Source organism: Rhincodon typus, chromosome 42 (assembly GCF_021869965.1).
Source record: "Rhincodon typus isolate 14 chromosome 42, sRhiTyp1.1, whole genome shotgun sequence".
NCBI classification, from domain to species: domain Eukaryota; kingdom Metazoa; phylum Chordata; class Chondrichthyes; order Orectolobiformes; family Rhincodontidae; genus Rhincodon; species Rhincodon typus.
This window is the reverse complement of record NC_063373.1, coordinates 9,446,343-9,468,315: the sequence shown is the minus strand read 5'-3', so window position 1 is coordinate 9,468,315 and position 21,973 is coordinate 9,446,343. Positions and strand designations below refer to the sequence as shown.

At 45.6% G+C, this 21,973-nt stretch overlaps 1 protein-coding gene across 1 annotated transcript in view; it reads right to left on the bottom strand.

Annotated features, from left to right (window-relative positions):
* The window catches only part of LOC109924471 (zinc finger protein 271-like), a 92,704-nt gene that overhangs the window by 7,341 nt on the left and 63,390 nt on the right, over window positions 1-21,973 (bottom strand). Inside the window, exons 6-7 of the mRNA XM_048619402.1 lie at window positions 13,004-13,130; window positions 7,800-7,848 (exon numbers count right to left, since the gene is read on the bottom strand). Coding sequence (XP_048475359.1) covers window positions 7,800-7,848; window positions 13,004-13,130 — 176 coding nt within the window. The remainder of the gene's footprint in view (window positions 1-7,799; window positions 7,849-13,003; window positions 13,131-21,973) is intronic.

The window sequence follows — 21,973 nt, the reverse complement described above, 5'->3', positions numbered from 1 at the left end:
AGTTTGCAGATGACACTAAAATTGGAGGTGTAGTGGACAGTGAAGAAGGTTACCTCAGAGTATAAGCACTTGATCAGATGGGCCAATGAGCTGAGGAGCGGTAGTTGCAGTTTAATTTAGACAAATGTGAGGTGCTGCATGTTGGAAAGGCAAATCAGGGCAGACTTATACACTTAATGGTAAGATCCTGGGGAGTGTTGCTGAACAAAGGAAGTGTGGGGTCATAGCTCCTTGAAAGTGGAGTCACAGGTGGATAGGATAATGAAGAAGGCGTTTGGTGTGCTTGCCTTTATCGGTCAGTGCATTGAGTATAGGAGTTGGGAGGTCATGTTGAGGCTGTACAGGACATTGGTTCGGACACTTTTGAAGTATTGCATGCAATTCTCGTCTCCCTGATATAGGAAGGATGTTGTGAAACGAGGAAGCGTTCAGAAAAGATTTACAAGGATGTTGCCAGGGTTGGAGGGTTTGAGCGAAAGGGAGAGGCTAAATAGGCTGGCAATACTTTCACTGGAGCATCAGAGGCTGAGGGGTGACCTTATAGAGGTTTATAAAATCATGAGGGGCATGGATAGAATGAATAGTCAAGTCTTTTCTCAAGAGTGAGGGAGTGCAAAGCTACAGGGCACAGGTTTAAGGTGAGAACAGAAAGATATAAATGGGACCTAAGGGGCAATTTTTTCATGCAGAGGGTGCTGTGTGTATGGAATGAGCTGCCAGAGGAAATGGTGGAGGCTGGTACGATTACAACATTTAAAAGGCATCTGGGTGGTTATATGAATAGGAAGGGTTTAGAGGAATATGGGCCAAATGCTAGCAAATGGGACTAGATTTATATAAGAAATCTGGTCGGCCTGGACAAGTTGGACTGAAGGGTCTGTTTCCATGCTGTATATCTCTATGACTCTGTGACGCTACACTCCTAAAGACCATTCAGCCTTGCTTTACTCTTTTGACTCTCACCATAGCTGAACTCACCGTGACTTGTGCCCTTGGTTGTAGCATGATGTGTCTCTATTTCATCAATATTCTGCATCCCCTCCCCCTGCCAGACTAATTTAAACTCTTCCCAATAGCTCTAGGAGACCTACCTACAAGGATGTTGGTCCCAGTGTGGTTCAGGTGCAGACCATCCCTTTTGTACGTGCCTCCTTCCCCAGAAATGGTCCCAGTGATCCAGGAATCTAAACTCCTCCCTCTTGCACCGACTCTTGGGCCATATATTCATCTGTCCTCTTTCACTAGCACATGGCACTGGGAGTAATTCGGAGATTGCAACCATTGAGGTCCTGCTTTTTAACCTACTGCCTAGCTCCCTGAATTCTTCATGCAGGACCTCATTCCTCACTTTGCCCATATCAATGATACCAACATGTACCACTACATCTAATTCACCACCCTCCTGTTTCAGGATACCCTGCAGTAACAGAGACAGACAGAGAGAGAGAGGGAAAAGGAAAGAAAGATAAAGAGCGTGAAGAGAACAGAGAAGGGGATGGATTTAACAGAGAGAGGGCCAGGGTCAGAGAGACAGAGACAGAGGGTTCGACAAAGGGAGTGTGCATAAGGACAGAAATAGGGGGGAGCAGAGAGAGAGACGGGTCTAGGGAGAGAGGGAGAGAAAGAGTGAGAGAAGCTTCCTGTACACCCACAACTGTGTAGCTAAATTCCGAACGAATGCTATCTACAAGTTTGCCAAGGACACCACCATGGTAGGATGGATATCAAACAACGATAAGTCAGAATACAGGAAGGAGATAGAGTGCTTGGTGGTGTGGTGCAATCATAACAACCTCTCTTTCAATGTTGGCATAACTAAAGAATGATCATTGACTTCAAAAAGAAAGGAGGAGAACATGCCTCCATCTACAACAACAGAGCTGAGGTTGAGAGGGTTGAGAGAGTCAAGTTCCTCGGAGTGACAATAACTCACAACCTGTCCTAGACTTCCCACATATATGTGTTGGTCAAGAAGGCACAATACCTTTTCTTTCTTAGGCATCTCAGGAAATTTGGCATGTGTATAAGGACCCTCACCAATTTTTACAGGTGCACCATAGAAAGCATACTGTCTGGGTGCATTACTGCCTGGTATGGCAACTGTACTGCCTAGAACTGTAAGGAACTACAGAAGGTTGTGTGCACAGCCCAGACCATCATGGAAGCCAGCCTTCCATCCATGGACTCCATGTACACGGCTCATTGCTGCGGAAAGACTGCCAACATTAAAGACCCATCCCACTCCTGTAATGCTCTCCTACAATTCTTCAGTCAGGCAGAAGATACCGAGGCTTGAACACAAGCACCAGCGGGTTCAAGAACAGCTTCTTCCCTGCAATTATTGAACAGATGAATGGACTCTCTAACTTCAAATAATGCTGAACCTGTTAATGTTGGTTTTGACTAGCGCACGCCCTGTGCTTGTAACCTGAATGCCTCTTGACCAAGAATTTTTTTCACCCTATGATCTGCCTGTATTGCTTGTAAACAAAGCTTTTCACTGTACTTAGGTACATATGACAATAAATCAAATCAAATCAAGGGCCAGAGAGAGAGACAGAAAGAAAGAGTGCGAGCGAGAGATGTTTGGAAACAGAATGACAGATGTTGGGGAACACAGTTGAGAGAGAGCGAGTGAGCAAGAGACGTTGGGGAACAGAGCGAGCAAGTGAGAGATGCTGGGGAACACAGTGAGTGAGCGAGAGATGTTGGGGAACAGAGCGAGCGAGAGACAGCGTGCGAGAGATGTTGGGGAACAGAGCGAGCAAACAAGAGATGTTAGGGATGAGCATGAGCGAGCAAGTGCGAGATGTTGGGGAACAGAGCGAGAGATATTGGGGAATAGCGTGCAAGTGACAGATGTTGGGGAACAGAGCAAAGGAGAGCGTTTGAGAGATGTTGGGGAACAGAGCAAGAGAGAGTGAGTGAGTGATGTTGGTGAACAGAGCGAGAGAGAGACAGAGAGATGTTGAGGAACAGAGCAAGTGAGAGCAACTATGTGTGGGTGACAGAGAGATGGAGAGGGAACAAAGAGACGGTGGGGGGGACATGCCAGAATGAGAGAGGCAGAAAGAGAGAGAAAGAAAGAGAGACAAAGGGAGATTAAGAGAGAGGGCAGAGTGGGAGGGAATTAGCAGAGAGGAAGGGAGAGGAGGCCAGAGAGAGAGAGAGAGAGAGAGAGTTGGTGAGTGAGACCGTGTGTAGGTGACAGAGAGCTGGGAGTTGGGGAGGGGGCAGGGGTGTAGGGGGGTGTAACATGGTGAGGGGCAGAGACACTCACAGTAAGAGGGGAGAGTGAAGGGAGTGACAAAGAGAAAGACAGAGAGAGATGGCCCGAGAGAGACAGCCAGAAATAAAGGCAGAAAGGGACCAGAGAAAGAGAGATATGGGGGTATTGCAGAAAGAGAGAGGGGGCCAGGGAGAGACAGGGAGTGAGATGAGGGACATAGAGAAGGGAGAGAGATGGTCTGAGACACAGAGCTGGAGAGAGAGACTTTATGTAGGGGCACAGAGATGGGATGATGGGGCAGAGACAGAGACAGAGAGAGAGAGAGAGACAGAGAGAGAGAGAGAGGCGGAGGCAGAAACAGACAGAGAGCGAGAGAGAGGAGGAATAGATAGAGAGACAGCAAGAGAGAGAGCGGAGGAACAGATAGAGAGAGAGACAGAGAGAGAGGGGGAGGAGATAGAGATAGAGAGGAGGGGACGCAGAGGAAGATTTGGGGGGACAGAGAGACTGGGAGACAGAAAGGGGCTAGACAGAGACAGAAAGGGGCTAAACAGTAAGAAAGAGAGGAGCTATAGAAAAAGATGGAGAGAGTGGGGACAGATGAGATAGAAAGAAGAGAGGGCCACAGAGAGTGAGAAAGAAGATGGTCTGAGGGGGACATGAGGCCACAGAGAGAGAGAAAGAGAGAAGACCACAGACAAAGAGCAACAGAGACAGAGATATAGAGTATCAAACCAAGAGAGAGGGCCAGAGAGAGACAGCAAAGGGGCCAAAAGGGAGAGTGAGGTCGGACGTGGTGGGGAAAAAGAGGAGGGGGGAAACACAGACAGGGGAACAGAGAGAAAGAGCAGACCGGGCGGAGAGGGGACGCCTGTATGGGGGGAGACAGTGGTGGAGAGAGAAAGGGCTGGAGATGTGTAAGAGTACTAAGAGTACTAATCAGATAATTATAATAGGGGATTTCAAGTTTATCAAGATAAATTGCGATAGTCACAGTGTTAAGGGTTTAGAGGGAACAGATTTCTTGAAATTTATCTAGGGGAGTTTTTTTGTATTAAAACACAGAAGGCCCAACAAGGGACAGTGCAGTGCTGGATCTTGTTCTGGGCTAAGAAGTGTTTGATGTGGCAGTGGGGAAACATTTAGACGATAGCGACCACAACACGATACAGTGCAAATTTGTTCTGGACAAGGAAAAAGATGGCCTGCAAAAGATGGCTTCGAATTGCAGGAAGGTAGATTGTATTAAAATAAAGCAGGATCTGGCCACAATAGACTAGGAACAGCTCCTTGAAAGTAGCTTTATAGTGGAGCAATGGGAGGCATGCAAAAAGGGGGAAGGGTACAGGTCCAACATGTACCATTTAGTGTTATAGAGGAATACAGCATGGAAACAGGCCCTTTGGCCCAAACTGGTCCATGCTAACCATGCTGTTCACTCAGCTAGTTCCAATTGTCCACATTTGGTCCAGATCCCTCTAAACCCTTCCCATCCATGGACCTTTCCAAATGTTTTTTTAAATGTTGCTATTGTACCTGCCTGAACCACTTTCTCTGGCAGCCCATTCTATATCCGCACCACTTTCTGCGTGAAGAAGTTGACCCTCAGGTCCTTCTTAAATCTATCCCCTCTCAACTTAAACCAGCGCCCTCTAGTTTTCCATTCCCCATTCCTGGGAAAAAAGACTATATCCTACCTAAGCCCCTCATGATTTTATACACCTCAATAATACACCCCTTATTCTCCTACATTCCAAGGAATAAAGTCCTATCCTGGCCAACGTCTCCCTATAACTCAGGCCTACTAGTCCTGGCAACATCCTTGTAAATCTTCTTTGCACACTTTCCAGTTTAACTATGTCTGTCCTCTAACAGGGTGACCAAAACTGTACACAATACCCCGAGTGCGGCCTCACCAACGACTTACATAACTGTAACATAATGTCCCAACTCCTGTACTCAACACCTCAACCGGTGAAGGCCAGAATGCCACATACCTTCTTCACTGCTCTGTCTTCCAGACAAGATGGTAGACAAGGTGGTGAAGAAGGCAAAAATCAGCAAAGATGGCCCTTTTTCCACCTTTTCCATTTTTTAATTCTTTTTTTTCCCTCTACTTCTCTCCCCTCAGCATCAGAGTCGACAGCAAGTCCAGAGCAGCGAGCCCTGCAGCAGCGCCTGGGCTGTGAGCCCCAGAGCAGCGCGGGGAAGAGCCCCAGGGCAGCACGTGGGGAAGCAGTCCCGGAGTGAGCAGGAGCCGGCAGTGAGAGCGGGAGCAGGAGTAGGAGCCTGAGGTGACCGACGGTGAGCGCAAGAGCAGGCAGCACAAGGCAGCAACGGGGATGCGGAGTCTCCAGAACGATGGGTTTGGGGGGGCTGTTGCTGAGGTACAAGTCCCAGTACAACGCCACTTACCCAGTTGCTGCTGAGTGTTGGTGAGGCTGGAGCAATGTGGGACAATTTGCTGGACTTGTGCCTGGCGCCACACGCTGAGCTGCTGTTATCGGACTGTAATTTGAAACGTTCTCACTATGTTGTAACTACCTCTGTACGTAATGCTTATGATTTCCTTTAATCCTCTTCATGTACAACCTTTTTTTTTACTCTTAAGATTTGTAGCTAGGTACTTGTACCTAAGATGGCGCCATTAAAAGGCAGCTGTTGTAAAAACTTTTCACGTACTACAATATAGAAGTGTAGGAGTATAAAGTGACAATAAAGGATATTCTAATTCTACCTGTGACACCACTTTCAACAAACTATGTACTTGTACTCCTAGGTCCCTCTGTTCCACAACACTCCTCAGGACCTTACTATTTACTGTATAAGTCCTACCTTGGTTTGACTTTCCAAAGTGCAACACCTCACACTCATCTGTATTGAATTGCACTTGCCAATCCTCAGCCCACTTCCCTATCTATTCAGGATCCCCCTGTCACCTTCCTTGCTATCAATGATACCCTCCTAATTTTGTATCATCACAAACTTGCTAATCATGCCTTGTACATTCACATCCAGATCATTTATGTAAATAACAAATAACAAAAGTCCCAGCAATGACCCCTGTGGCACACCACAAGTCACAGGCCTCCAGTCCAAGAAACAACCTTCAACCATCACCCTCTGCTTCCTACCATCAAGCCAATTTTGAATTCAATTAGCTAGCTCTCCCTGGGTCCCATGCAATCTAACCTTCATGGGTAGTCTGCTATGCAGGACCCTGTCAAAGGCCTTACTAAAGACAACATCCACTGCCCTACCCTCATCTATCCTCTTTGAAAAACTCTAAAAGATTTGTCAGACATGACTTCCCGCGCACAAATCCATGCTAACTATCCCTAATCAGACCTTGACTATCCAAATGTTGATTGACCTTGTCCCTCAGTATCCTCTCCAATAACTTGCCTACCACTGATGTCAGTCTTACTGGCCTGTAGTTCCCCGGCTTGTCTTTGCTACCTTTCTTAAACAATGGAACAACATTAGCCACCCTCCAGTCTTTCAGAACTTCACCAACAGCTAAAGATAAAGCAAAAATCTCTGCCACGACCTCTGCAATTTTTTCCCAAGCCTCCAACAACATCCGAGGATGGACTTGATCAGGCTGAGGGGATTTATCCACCTTAATGCGCTTTAAGGCTACAAATACCTCCTCTCTACTGATATGTATGTGATCCAAAACATCCCTGCTTGTTTCCCTTATTTCCTTAGCAACCACGATTCTCTCCTCAGTAAATACTGAGGAGAAATATTTAGTAAAAATCTCCCCCATCTCCCGTGGCTCCACACATAGATGGCCATGCTGATCTTTGAGGGGATCTAATCTCTCCCTAGACACCCTTTTACTCAATATATCGGGAAGCGTAGCAGCAATAGGTTCAGAGAACCCTGGATGTCTCGGACAAATCAGGAGTGGATAAAGGAGATTGGTACTATAGTGGACAGTAAAGAAGGTAATCTGGGAATGTAGGAAGATCTAGATTAACTGGGCGGTGGCTGAGAAATAGCAGATGCAGTTTAATTGAGATAAAAAAAAAGCAAGGTGTTGTATTTCGGTGGGTCAATCCAGGGCAGGACTTGCACAGTCAATGATGGGACCCTGGGGAGTGTTAGAGAACATGAAGATCAGGAGGTACAGGTTCATAGCTCCTTGAAAGTGGAGGGTGAGAGGGAGGAGGGTAGGGCAGCAGGGGGGAGAAGGGGAGGGGAGTAGGAGGATGGAAAGGGAAGGGAGTTGGAGGGAAGAGAAGAGGGGGTGGAGGAGGGTTTGGGAGTGCAGGATGTTGGAGGGGTAGATGGGAGACAGGGAAGCAAAGGGGTAATAGAAGGGATGGGAGGTGGTGGTACGGTGGCAAAGAAGGAGACAGGGCAGGGAATGGGGTAGAGTTGGGGGGGCTGGACACAGAGAGACGTAGATGAAACAGAGACAGGGAGAGAGAGAGAGAATAAAAAGATCAGAAAGAGGTATAGGAGCCCTGCTTCGAGGGCAGAACCTCGAAGGTGGGCTAGGGCAAAGGGGAAGGAAAAACTGTGGAAACAGAAAGAGATACATTCACGATCCCACACTCACCTCTACCAGTACAGCTCCGGCCCTACAATTGGAGGCGGTACATCCGCCTCTTCAGAATAGAGGGATGGGCCAAGAATTCCTGAAACTGAACCGGAGACAGGAAGAAAGAGGGTGTTCCTCAGATCTCTATAGGAGCAGCTCAGCGTCAGTCAGAGAAAGAAAGAGAGTGAGAGGCTGTTCCTGGCACCTCTATACGAGCAGCTCAGAGTCAGGCATAGAGTTGCGGCGGGGGTTGGAAGAGAGTGTTCGGTATCTTTTTAGGAGCATCTGAGTGTCAGTCAGACACAAACAGAGAGAGGGAGACAGAAAGAGACGATGTTCCTCTCATCTCAAAAGGAGAAGCTCAATCTCACTCACCATTCTGATTTGGATATTTATTGGCTGCTCCTTCAGTGTATTTGTCAAAATCGTGGATTTCTCTCCCGAACTGCGGTGTAGTGTCTGCACAATGTGGACTGCAGCAGTTCAAGGCGGCAGCTCAGTTCACAGTGCCCTGGAATTATAATGGCGCAAAAAGAGGTCATTCGGCCCATCCTGCTTGCATTGCTTTGATTATCAGGCGTTAATTTCCTGCCTTTTCCGTATGTCCCTACACCCTATTGGGGCCCAGAGGTTCCTCCTCTGTCACATTGGCCCGGGTTGCATCCTTCTGTTTTGTAACGATAGAGGCAAAGTGTTAATTTAAAACCTCAGCTATGACCCCTGCCTCCAGGTGTAAATCCCCTTTAATGTCTCTGATCTGCCCTACTCCTCCTTTAACTACTCCTACTTCCTTATATATGCACATACAAGAATTTAATATTCTCTTTATGTCAGCTGCCAGTCTATTCTCAATTCCTCATCGCCTCTCCAATTTACTTATTCTTCCCGTTCAACTTTTGGTTCTCAAGTGTATTCTGCACCTCACATCTGTCAGAAAACACATTTTCTCCTAACATTAAGTTACGCCCTCTTTGTCATTCAGGGAACCCTGGATTTGTTTGTCCTACCTTTTCTATTTTCAAATCATCCTTTAGGGGAGGTATTGGATAAGATTCTGAAGGAAAATGAATGACCATTTTAGAGAGTCAAGATGTGATTGCGCTGGAAGAGGTGCAACGAAGATTCGCCAAGGTGTTGCTTGGGATGAGGCAGTTTAGCTATAAAGAAAGGCAGGATGTTTTATTTGGAGCATGAAGGTCAGCACCCCTCACGAGGGGGGAGGGGAATGGTGGGGGGCACTGGTGGTTGGAGGGGGAACCTGGTAAATGTGTGTACGATTATGAGGGCAGTAGTCAGGGTGAATAGGAAGCAGCTGTTCCCCCTGGTTGCAAGGTCAATAACGACAGGGCATAATTTTAAAGCGAAAGGTTTAGAGGGAATTAGAGGATTTGTTTTTTCACCCAGAGCGATGGCGTCTGGAAAGCACTGCCTGGAGGGGTGGTTGAGGTGGATAACCTCACAGCCTTAAATAAGTACTTGGTTGCACACTTGAAATGTCATAAAATTCAAGATCATAGGGCTCGTGCTGGAAAGGTGGGACTAGTGTAGATTTAGTGTCACTTTCGCTTTATAGACTCGATGGGCCAAAGGGCCTCTTCAGTACTGTATGATTCAATCACATGATAATTCTCCAGGAAATATACCTCAACTTGGAGGGGATTTTGAGGGACACGTGTATTTGGAAGGGCAAGGACTGATCAGTGATAGTTAACAGTGCTTTGTAGAGTGGGAAATCATTTCTCACTAACTTGATTGAGTTTTTTTGAAGGAGTGACAAAGAAGATCAATGAAGGCAGAGTGGTGGATGTGATCTGTATTTATTTCAGCAAGGCATTAGACCAGGTTCCACATGGTAGACTAGTTAGCAAGGTTAGATCACATGGAATCCAGGGAGAGCTAGCTACTTGTGTACAAAACTGGCTTGAAGGCAGGAGACAGAGAGTGGTGGCGGATGGTTGCATTTCGGACTGGAGGCCTGTGACTAGGAGTGTGCCACACGGTGCTGGGTCAACTGTTTTTTGTCATTTATATGAATGATTTGCATGTGAATATAGGAGGTATGGATAGTAAGTTTGCAGATGACACCAAATTTGGTGGTATAGTGGACAGTGAAGAGGGTTACAACAGGACCTTGATCAGATGGGCCAATGGACCGAGGAGTGCCAGATGCAGTTTAATGTGGATAAATGTGAGGTGTTGCATTTTGGTAAGGCAAATCAGGGCAGGACGTATACACTTAATCACAGGGTCCTGGGGAGTGTTGCCGAACAAAGAGACCTTCAGGTACAGGTTCCTTGAAAGTGGAATCACAGGTAAACAGGAAAGTGAAGAAGGTGTTTGGTACGCTTGCCTTTATTGGTCAGTGCATTGAGTATAGGAGTTGAGATGTCATGTTGGGTCTGTACGGGACATTGGTTAGGCTACTTTTGGAATACTGCAAACAATTCTGGTCTCCCTGCTATAGGAAAGATGTTGTTAAACTTGAAAGAGTTCAGAAAAGATTTACAAGGATTTTTCTGGGATTGGGGGGTTTGAGCTATGGGGAGAGGCTGAACAGGCTGGTGCTATTTTCTCTGGAGCATCGGAGGCTGAGAGGTGACCTTATAGAGGTTTATAAAATCATGAGGAGCATGGATAGGGTGAATAGTGAAGGGTAGGGGAGTCCAAAACTACAGAGCATAGGTTTAAGGGGAAACATGAGAGGGGAAAGATTTAAAAAAGGACCTTAACGGGCAACCTTTCTACACAGAGGGTGGATAGTGTATGGAATGAGCTGCCAGAGGAAGTTGTGGAGGTGGCTAAAATTACAACATTTAAAAAGCATCTGAATGGGTATGTGAATAGGAAGGGCTTAGAGAGATATGAGCCAAGTGCTGGCAAATGGGACTAGATTAATTTATGGACAAGTTGGTCTGAAGGGTCTGTTTCTGTGCTGTACAACTCTATGACTCATTACTATTTCTCCTGCCAACCTCTTGTTCCAGTCATCCCTGCCCCATTGAAACGAGCTCTCTGCCGAATTTTTCTCACTCTTGATTGTTGCGTGTCGTTCTTCACCACCAACCTGAACCTCATGAGACAATGACCACTAAATACCTGCGGCACACCCCACTACCACTGACACTTGATCCACTTTCCCCTCCTCATTTCATTGGTCTGAACACGCATCCTTTCTTGTTAGACTGGACGCATAACTGCTCTGGAAACCCTCTTGAACACAATTCAGGAATACTTGCCCCTTGCTGCCCTTTACACTAGCAGTATCCCAGTCTATTTTTGGCTAAGTAATGCCCCCCATTGTAAACTACTCTACAATGCTGGCATCTCTCTCTAATTTCTCTGCTGTTGTGCTCTGCTATATCCTTTCCACTAGGTGGTGGTCTTTAGACTACACTGAGAAAGACTTACCATTTATGTTACTTACCTACAACCAAGTTGCCTCTGTAATTGAGCACTCCAAGACATTCCTTCTGCAGAACTACACCACCCTCCTTAACCAATACCGTGGGTCTTCTTCCTCTCTTTCATTTTCTATCTTTCCTGAACAAGCTAATGTAGTGATTGTAATGAAGTCAGCCAGGTAGATCTCATAGAATATGAATTCCCTGATTGGGGCTGTTAACCTGGTCTAATAAAGAGTCCTAGATGGCAGATATAAGCAGGAGTGTCAGGGATTCTGCTCACTCTAGGAGTTGTATTGGTGCTAGATGGGTCAGTGTCATGGACTATGCATGTGTAAATTGATGGTGACTTGTTGAAAGGATACCGGCCTTTGAGGGGCTATTTCAATGATGAAAAGAGTTGGATTCAACCCATACGTGGACAGCAAAACCCCAAAACAAAGCCAAGCCTCAGCCAAACGGTTAAAATTTTCTCAAGGTTGTGGGCCAGATGGCCATTGTAGTTGCTGCCAGGAGTGGCACAGTGGCTCAGTGGTTAGCACTGCTGCCTCACAGCGCCAGCAACCTGGGTTCAATTCCACCCTCGGGCGACTGTGTGGGTTTCCTCCGGTTTCCTCCCACAGTCCAAAGATGTGCAGGTTAGATAAATTGTGCAGGTTAGATAAATTGTCCATGCTAAATTGCCCATAGTGTTCAGGGATGCATAGATTAGGTCGGTTACAGGGGAATGGGTCTGGATGGGATGGGATGGTCTGAGGTTTAGTGTGGACTTGTTGGGCTGAAGGGCCTGTTCCCACACTCTAGGGATTCTATGATTCTATGTGGACTTAAGACAGCAAAAGAGCCCCACTGGGCCTGAATTGAGTAAGAAAACTCATAGGCTGGTATCCAGGAAAGTGTATACCCTGGAAAGTTTGGAACAGCAAAGTTGCTTAGCAACATCCAAATCAGAACCAATCAAAATAAACATCAGGTTAGACAAACAGGAGGCTGGAAGAACACAGCAAGCCGAGCAGCATCTGGAGGAAAGGAGCAGTCAACATTTTCGGTATAACCCCTCTTTAATCCTGAAGAAGGGTTATACCTGAAATGTTGACTGCTCCTTTCCTCCAGATGCTGGCTGGCTTGCTGTGTTCATCCAGCGTCCTGTTTGTCTACCTTGGATTCCAGCATCTTCAGTTTTTTTTTGGCTCTAGCAAAACACCTGGTTAAATGGTCACCCAGTTCTAATGGAGGTCGCTACTGGCATAGCTGTATCAGTGATTGCAGAACCAATCTTTACCAAAATTCAGCCTGGACTCCAACCCCTAAGTTTGCACAACACCTTGGCCAGGCTCAAAACCGATACTGGGGAACCCCTACAGATTAAGGATACAATTTCGGTTGTGGTCTCTTATGAGAAGCAGCTAGTTCAGATACCACAGATTGTACAAAAAGGCTCGGGCCCAAGCTTGATGGGGTGACTTAGTTGAGAAAGATTCACTTAGATTGGCTTAACATTTTTTTGATCAGAAAATGGCTTCCTGAGTGAAGTCCTAATTAAATACCCACAGGTTTTTCAGGGCAGTCTCTGGACAGTCAAAGGGGCCAAGGCCACCTTAACATGCTGACCAAGAAGCAATCCCACAAATCTGCAAGGTTGACCCAGTGCCATTTGCCCTGAGTTTACCCAATCCCTTTCCTAGAGGCCGTATATGCGAAACTGGTGGGTGTGGGGGTGGGAACAGCCTCCTGTTTGTCATGAAGCTGGACATGAGCCAATTGCAATTAGATAAGGATTCCGAGAGGCATGCTACAATTAATACCCATAAGGGTTTGTACCCGTATACGATACTGCCTTTTGGGGTATCGTCAACATGTGCCATTTTCCAGAAGACGAGAGAGAACATTTTACAAGGGCTACCCCAGCTCGCCATTTTACTGGATGAGGTGCTAATAACCGGGAAGACTAATAAAGATCATTTAGAGAACTTAGACACAGTGCTTAAATATTTCTCCAAGGTAGGGGTACATGTCTGGAGGGAAAATTGTGTGTTCCAGGCACCCCAAGTGTCTTACTTGGGCTACAGTATTGACAAGATCTGATGGAAAATAAGTGAGGGTGATCAAAGGTGCCCTATCTCCCATGTGTTTCCTTGGGTTGGTGAATTATTACAGAAAACTTATATGTAACCAGGCCTCCATGCTGGCACCCTCACCTTTGCTATTGAAAAAGGATCAGGCTTGGAAATACTCTGGTAGCCACAAGGGAAGTGAAGAAGTAGCTACAATCCCAAGCGAGATCTGGTGCTGACATGCGATGCCTCCTCTATCAGGTTAGTGTTGGCTCAAGGGTGGCCCAGTGGAGAGAAGCACCCAATAGCCTATGCTTCCCGGACTTTGGCTGATGCCAAACAAAGGTATCCCTGGATAGAGAAGGAAGGTTTAGCAGTCATGTTAGAATTCTTTGAGGAAGTGACGAGCAGGTTAGACCAACAAGAGCCAATGGATGTTATCTACCTGGACTTCAAGAAGGCCTTTGACAAGGTGCCGCACAGGAGGCTGCTGAGTGAGATAAAGGCCATGGTGTTAGAGGCAAGGTGCTAGCATGGATAGAAGATTAGCTGTCTGGCAGAGAGCAGAGAGTGGGGTTAAAAGGGTCTTTCTCAGGATGGCAGCTGGTGACAAGTGGTGTTCCGCAAGGGTCAGTGTTGGGACCACAACTTTTCACTTTATACATTAATGATCTAGATGAAGGAACTGTGGGCATTCTGGCTAAGTTTGCAAACGATACAAAGGTAGAGGGACAGGTAGTATTGAGGATATGGGGAGGCTGAAGAAGGATTTGGACAGATTAGTACAGTGGGCAAAGAAGTGGTAGATGGAGTGCAATGTGGGAAAGTGTGAGGTCATGCATTTTGGTAAATGCCATTTCTAAATGGGGAGAAAATTTAGAAGTCTGAAGTGCAAAAAAATTTGGGAGTTCTAGTCCAGGATTCTTTCAAGGCAAACTTGCAGGTTGAGTTAGTAGTGAGGAAGGCAAATGCAACTTTGGCATTTAGTTTGAGAGGACTTGAATATAAAAACAGGGATGTACTTCTGAGGCTCTACAAGGCTCTGGTTAGGCCACATTTGGAGTATTGTGCGCAGTTTTGGGCCCTATATCTCAGGAAAGATTTACTGGCCCTGGAGCGGCTTCAGAGGAGGTTTCCGAGAATGGCCGCAGGAATGAAAAGCTTAACATATGAGGAACATTTGAGGACTCCGGGTCTATACTCGATGGAGTTTAGAAGGATGAGGGGTATATCTAATTGCAACTTACAAAATACTGAATGGCCTGGACAGAGTGGATGTTGGGAAGATGCTTCCATTGGTAGGAGAGACTAGGACCCAAGGGCACAGCCTTAGAGTAAAGGGAAGACCTTTTAAAATGGAAATACGGAGAAACTTCTTCAGCCAGAGAGTGGTGAATCTATGGAATTCACTGCCACAGAAGGCTAAGGAGGCCAGGTCATTGACTATATTTAAGACAGAGATAGATAGGTTCTTGATTATCAAGGGGATCAAGGGTTATGGGGAGAAAGCGGGAGAATGGGGATGAGAAAGTTATCAGCCATGGATGAATGGCAGAGCAGACTCGATGGGCTGAATGGCCTAATTTCTGCTCCTATGTCTGATCATGAAATGGTCTTATGCCTTGAGCTGCCTCCCACCCCAGTAATACACCACCAGTAGTGCCGCTACTGGAAGAGTCTGCTGTGGTTTCAAACTTTCTGGACACTCTTCGAGTTACCACTGACAATATCAGACTGTGAGCACAAAAAAATCCCATCCTGTCAAACCTAAAAAAGGTGGTGGTGATGGGAGAAACAAAAGGGCCATCATGACCAGAATTGAAACCTTTCTGGACCTGGGGAGACTAGATCACCATAGGAGATGGCAAATGGAAAGCTAAAGTGATTGTCCTGAGCAAAGGTCACTGACAGATATTGGCTGAACTCCACCAAGATCATCCAGGGGCTTCCAAAATGACGATGTTGCTGAGAAGTTCTGTCTGTTGACCAGGATTGGATGCCAACATAGCCGTGTTGATGGGGCAGTGCCCCGAGTGCCAACAAGGACAAATATTACCAGCCAGCAGCTCCCCCACATTCGTGGGAATGGCCAGGTAAACCTTGGACCCAGTTACACGTCGACTGTGCCAGTCCTTTCATGGGCTCTATATTTTTAACCATTCAAAGTGGTCACACGTGCATAAACTTCATTTGTCAAACATGGCAATGATGATTGAAAAGTTACAAGTAACTTTTGCAATACATGGACTCCAGAGGTGTTGGTCACAGACAACAGGCCATCATTTACTGGCAGGGAATTCGAGTACTTCCTAATGTGATGATAGTGTAGCATAAAGAGGTGTATCTTGCCCTGGTTTCTTTTAGCGAGAGATTGGGGGACAGGTGAAGAGCAGTATCTGAGAAGATAAGCAACTTGTGAAGCCTTGGGTTTTATTTAAAAAGTTGGAACTATAGAAGCAGCCTGAATGGGTCTCCTATCCACAGAACCAGGGATTTTAGGTTTAGCTTTCAGCAGTTGCTGTTGGGGCCTCAAAGAAGTGAAACCTAGGTTTTTCCCCCTCTCTCTCGGAATTGTAGTTTTATGTTCTTTCCACCTGGATTGGAGTTGCATGTGAGACAGTCTGTTTTCTGAATTTGCCTTTTTGCAAGATTCTGGTTATGGGATGTTACTGTATTGGAACAGTTACTGTTTAGTGGTGAAATAATCTATTATTCTGTTAAGTTTTCCAATTGAGTTAAACAATTCCTTCTTTCTTTTGTTGTATTTGAACTATAGTCAATGAAGAAAGCGTGTTTTGCTTTAAATCTGGTAGTTTAACCAATTGAATTCCATCTGGAAAGCAATATCTTACATTTTCCTTTAAAATAAGAAAAAGTTAGGGTCTAGACTATCTGCTGAATATTTTGAGGGTGTTTGGTCTGGTCCGTAGCACTAAAGTTGAATACCATTCAGCACGTAAGGACAGCTCCATCCCATCTATTGTCCAATGTTCTGGTTGGAAGACCAGTCCAATCTTTGAAGCAAGGGTTAAAGAGACAGCCTACACTTTCACTCAGTACCAAACGGTCTTGGTTCCTGTTTGATGATAGGCCAGCCCCCATGCAACTTGAGGCAGCTCCAATAGAGTTGCTAACGGGGAGAAGACTCCACACCAGGTTAAATCTGATCTTCCCAGACTTGGGGTAGGGTGAAACAGTATCAGGAATGCCATTGTCAGACACAAGGTTCCTCTAAGTGAGTTAGGCAGTTTACTTCAGGGGATGAAGTTTGGTGTCAAAACCATGGGAATGGCTGTTCACGGGAAGAAGGAATGGTTGACGTGAGGTCATGTAGGTGAGGTGATCCTGAACAAGCATGGGGAGCACACGAAAGCTGCAATTTTGCAAACGAGGCGGGAGCAAAACATACCCAGCACCTCCGGCAAGGTGTCAGAACCTGTGGGTTCTCCCCTTCTGCCTAACATTGAAGAAACATGTGAGGACGAGACAGATGGCAGATGTTGCAGCCTTGATGCCATTATGGGCTGAAGAAGAAGATGAGTTTTGGCCGATACACTCGAAACGCAAGAGGCAGGCTATGGTCTGGTATATGGCACCAGTATCCAAGGCAGAGTTCAAGGAACTGGACCTGGTGTGAAAGTGCCCCAGGAGAAGCTACAGGAAAAAGAATGGGCCTACATCCCAGGATTTAGAGGTGGAGAGCTGTAGTGATTGGAATGATGTCAGCCAGGTGGATCTAATAGAATATGAATTCCCTGATTTGGGGCGGTAACCTGGTCCAGTCAGGGAGTCCTGGCTGACAGATATAAACAGGAATGTCAGGGGTTCTGTTCACTCTTGGAGCTGGCTTGGCGCTAGTTAGGTAAGTGTTATGTGTTATGCACGTGCAGATAAAAGGTGACTCGGTGAGTGGATACCAGCCTTCATGGAATTATTTCAGTTATTGCTCAGGAATATTTAACACTCAGTTTTGCCCTTCCTTGAGTGAAGTCTCCATCACTGACACGTTATAATGCCACATTACACTCTGCATCTGTAACTCCCTGACCTTATCTACTATATACCGTGCATTTACATACATGCACGTTAACCTAGTTTTGGACTACCTTTCTTCCACTTCCCCGCTCCACCAACTCCGACATCACCAGTTAACTGATTATTCTCCATTCTAGTGCCAGCTGTACCAATTGGTACTTTACAAACACTGGTATTCTTCTCTACTATTCTCTCTTGGTTTCCGCACTTCTGCCAAGTCAGATAAAACCCTCCCATTAGAACAAAACTCTCCACAAGGACTCAAGTTTCTACAACGTTCTTGGTTTGTACAGGTGCCGTCTTCCCCAGAGCCATTTCCAGGGACCAGGAATCAAAAGCCCTCATTACCTGAGGGGGGCTTTCAGAAGTAAGATAACTAGAGTTCGGAGACAGTTTATTCCTCTTAGAGTGAAGGCAAGGCTGGTAAGAGTAGAGATAGTGAGTCTCTAGTCAAGAAAAAGGAGACCTATGTCTGGTATAGACAGCTGGAACCAAGTAAATCCCTTGAGGAGTATAAAGGTAGTAGGGGCATACTTAAAAGGGAAATCAGGGGTGTAAAAAGGGGATATGAGATTGCATTCTCCTTAACCTTATCTACCTAGGCTAAGAGACTCCACAAGTACATAAAGGGCAAAAGAGCAACCGGGGAGAGAATTGGGCCCCTTCAAGATCAACAAAGCTGTCCATGTGTGGAACCACAAGATATGGGTGAGATGCTAAGTTAATATTGTGCATCAGTATTTACAATGGAGAAAGACACGGACGCTATGGAACTTGGGAAAATAAATAGTGACATCTCAAAAACAGTCCACATTATAGAAGAGGTGGTTCTGGAGATCTTAAATTGCAAAAAGGTAGATAAGTCTCTGGGACCAGATCAGATGTGTCACAGGACATTGTGGGAAGCTAATGAAGAAATTGCGGGTCTCCTAGCAGAGATACCTGTATCATCTACAGCCACGAGTGAGATGCTGAAAGGCTGTAGGGGACCCAATATTGTGCCATTGTTTAAGAAAAGCCACAAGGAAAAGCCAGGGAAATATAGACTGGTGAGCCTTACAGCAGTGGTGGGTAACTTGTTAGAGAGGATCCTGAAAGACAATATTTACATGCATTTGGAGAAACAAGGATTGATTACGGATAGTCAACATGGCTTTGTGCACGGGAAATCTTGTCAAGGTTCTGCACAGTAGACTGGTTAGTAGGGTTAGATCACATGGGATCCCAGGAGAGCCAGCCAAACGGATACAAAATTAGCTTGGTGTTACGGGGTTGTTTTACAGATTGGAAGCCTGTGACCATGGGGGTGCCACATGGATCAGTGCTGGGTCCACTGTTGTTTGTCACTTATATAAAAAATTTCAATGAGAATATGGGTAGCATGGTTAGAAAGTTTGCAGCTAACAAACATTGGGGGTATAGTGGACTGTAAAAGTTACTTAAAGAGTATAATGAGATCTTGATCAGCTGGGCTGATGGACTGAGGAATAGATGCAGTTTACATAGAACAATACAGCACAGGAATGGGCCTTTTAGCCCACGATTTTGTGCCAGACGTGATGCCAAATATAACTAATCTGCCTGCCCTTGGTCCATATCCCGCCATTTCTTGCATATTCATGTGCTTATCTAGAAGTCCCTTCATCACCCCTATTGTATCTGCCTCCACGACTACCCCTGGCAGCGCATTCCAAGCACCTACCACTCTGTGTAAAAAAAAACTTGCCCCTCACATCTCCTTTGAACTTTCCCCCCTCACCTTAAATGCATGTCCCCTAGTATTTGGCATTTCAATGCTTGGAAAAAGATTCTGACTGTCAACCCTACCTATGCATCTCATAATTTTATAGACTTCTATCAAGTCTCCCCTTCGCCACCCCAGAGAAAACAACCCCAGTTTTTCTAGCCTCTCATTATAGCTCATATCCTCTAAGCTAGGCATCATCCTGGTAAATGTCTTCTGCACCCTCTCTAAAACCTTCACATTCTACCTGTAATGTTGCAACCAGAGTTGAATACAATACTCTTAAGTGTGGCCTAACGAAAGTCTTCTAGAGCTGGAATATGACGTCTTGACTCTTGTACTCAGTGACCCGACCCATAAAGGCAAACACGCCATATCCCTTCTTTACACCCATATCTACCTGTGTGGCCACTTTCAGCTATGGAGTTGAACCCCAAAATCCCTCTGTGCATCAATGCTGTTCAAGATCCTGCCATTAACTCTATACTTTCCCTTAACATTTGATCTCCCAAAGTGCAGCACCTCACACTTGCCCAGATTAAACTCCATCTGCCATTTCTCCACCCATATCTGCAACTGATCAATATCACGCTGTATCCTTTGATAACCTTCTACACTATCCACAATTCCACCAATCTTTGTGTTATCTGCAAACTTATTAACCCAACCATCTACATTTTCATGCAAGTCACTTATACATAATATATATATATATACACATATATATATATATATATATACACACACATATATATATAATCACAAACAGCAGAGGTCCCAATACAGATCCCCGTGGAACACCACTATTCACTGACTTCCCTTCCACCACTATCCGCTGCCTTCTATGGGCAAACCAATTCTGAATTCAAGTAGCCAAGTTACTATGGATCCCATACATCTTAATCTTCTGCATGAGCCTACCATGAGGGATCCTGTCAAAAGCCTTATTAACATCCATATAGACAACATTCACTGCTCTACCCTCACTGATCACCTTCGTCAATTTCTCAAAAAATTTAATCAATTTATTAAGATATGACCTACCCCACACAAAGCCATGCTGTCACTAATTATTCCATGCTTTTCCAAATGTGCATAATTCCTAACCTTAAGAATTCTCTCTAATACTTTCCCACCCACAGATGTCAGACTCACTGCTGTATGGTTTCCTGGATTATCCCTACTTCCCTTCTTGAACAGAGGAATGACATTAGCTTCTCACAGTCGTCCAGGACCTCTCCAGTGGCAAGTGGCAATCTCCTCTCTTGCCTCTGTCAATAAGTTGGCCCCATTGGGCCCTGGGGACTTATCCATCTTAATGCTCTTCAAGAGATCCAACATCACTTCTTTCTTGATCTCAAAATGCCCCATCATGTTAGAATGCTCTGCACTAATCTCCCTATCCTCCATGTCCTTCTCCTGGGTGAATACCAATGCAAAGTACTCGTTTAGGATCTCACCCACATCCTCTGCCTCCAAGCACAAATTCCCTCCTTTATCCTGGAGTCCTACCCTCTCCCTAGTTAATGTATGTATAGAATGCCTTGGGGTTCTCTTTCACCCTTCTTATCAAGGTCATTTCACGGCCCCTCATTGCTCTCCTAATTCCCTGCTTGAGATCTTTCCTGTTTTCTTTATATTCCTCATGGGCCCTGCTGATTTCAGCTTTTTTTCCTTTTGACTAAATTCACGACCTTTCCTCATTATCCAAGGGTCCCTTACCTTGCCATCCTTGTCCTTCCTCCTTACTGGAATGTGTCAGTCCTAAACTCTCATCGTAGGTCTTTAAACAACTCCCACATATTAAATGTGGACTTGCCTGATAATAGCTGCTCCTGATTAATTCACCCTAGCTCCTGCCTAATACTGACATAATTATCCCTTTCCCAATTTAGTACCTTCCCGCAAGGTCTTGACTTATCCTTATTTACAGCTATCTTAAAACTGAAGGAATTGTGATCACTGTTTCCAAAATGCTCTCCCACTGAAAGGTCAGTCAGCTGCCAGGCTCATTGGCCAATACAAAGTCCAGTGTGGCCCCTCATTTAGATGGACTATCCACATACTGTTTCAAGAAACCCTCTTGATTGCAAATAATAAATTCTGCTCAGTCTAAGCCTTTTGTTATAAGAAGTCCCAGTCAATATTAGGGAAGTTAAAGTCACCCACTGTTGTTATTGCATTTTTCCATAATCCATGTACATATTTGTTCCTCAGTATCTTGGTGGTTGTTAGGGGGACTCTAGTATAATCTCATCAGAGTGATTCCATCCTTATTTTTGAGCTCTACCCATATTGTCTCAGTGGATGAGCCCTCCAGTATGGCCTGAGTGCAGATGTGACATTCTCTGATTAGTAATGCAACTCTTCCAGCTCTTTTACCTCTCTCTCCATCTCATCTAAAACAACCAAACCCTGGAACGTTGAGCAGCTAGTCCCGTCCCTCTCTCAACCAAGTCTCTGTAATGGCCACAACATCATAGTCCCATGTATGATCTAAGCTCTAAACTCATCTGCCTTACCCATTATACTCCTTGCATTGAAATAAACATACCAGCCCATCAATCCCATCATGTTCATTTACTTGTCTCTGCTTGTCCTTCCTTACTGACTGATCCTAATATCTAACTTTCCCTCAATCCCTCCATTTGCTGAGCTACTGCTCTGGTTCCAAGCCCGCTGCCACGCTAGTTTAAACCCTCCCGAGTTGCACTAGCAAACCTCCCTGCATGGTTACTGGTTCCCCTTCAGTTCATGTGCAATCTGTCCCTCAGGTCACCCCTGCACCAGACGAGGTCCCAATGTTTCAAGAACCTGAAACCCTGCCCCGTGCAGCAGCTCCTTAGCCGAACATTCATCTGTCCTACCTTCCTATTCCTTGCCTCACTAGCACATGACACTGGCAATAATCCAGTGATTACTACTGTTGAGGTCCTGCTTTACAGCCTCTTGCCCAAC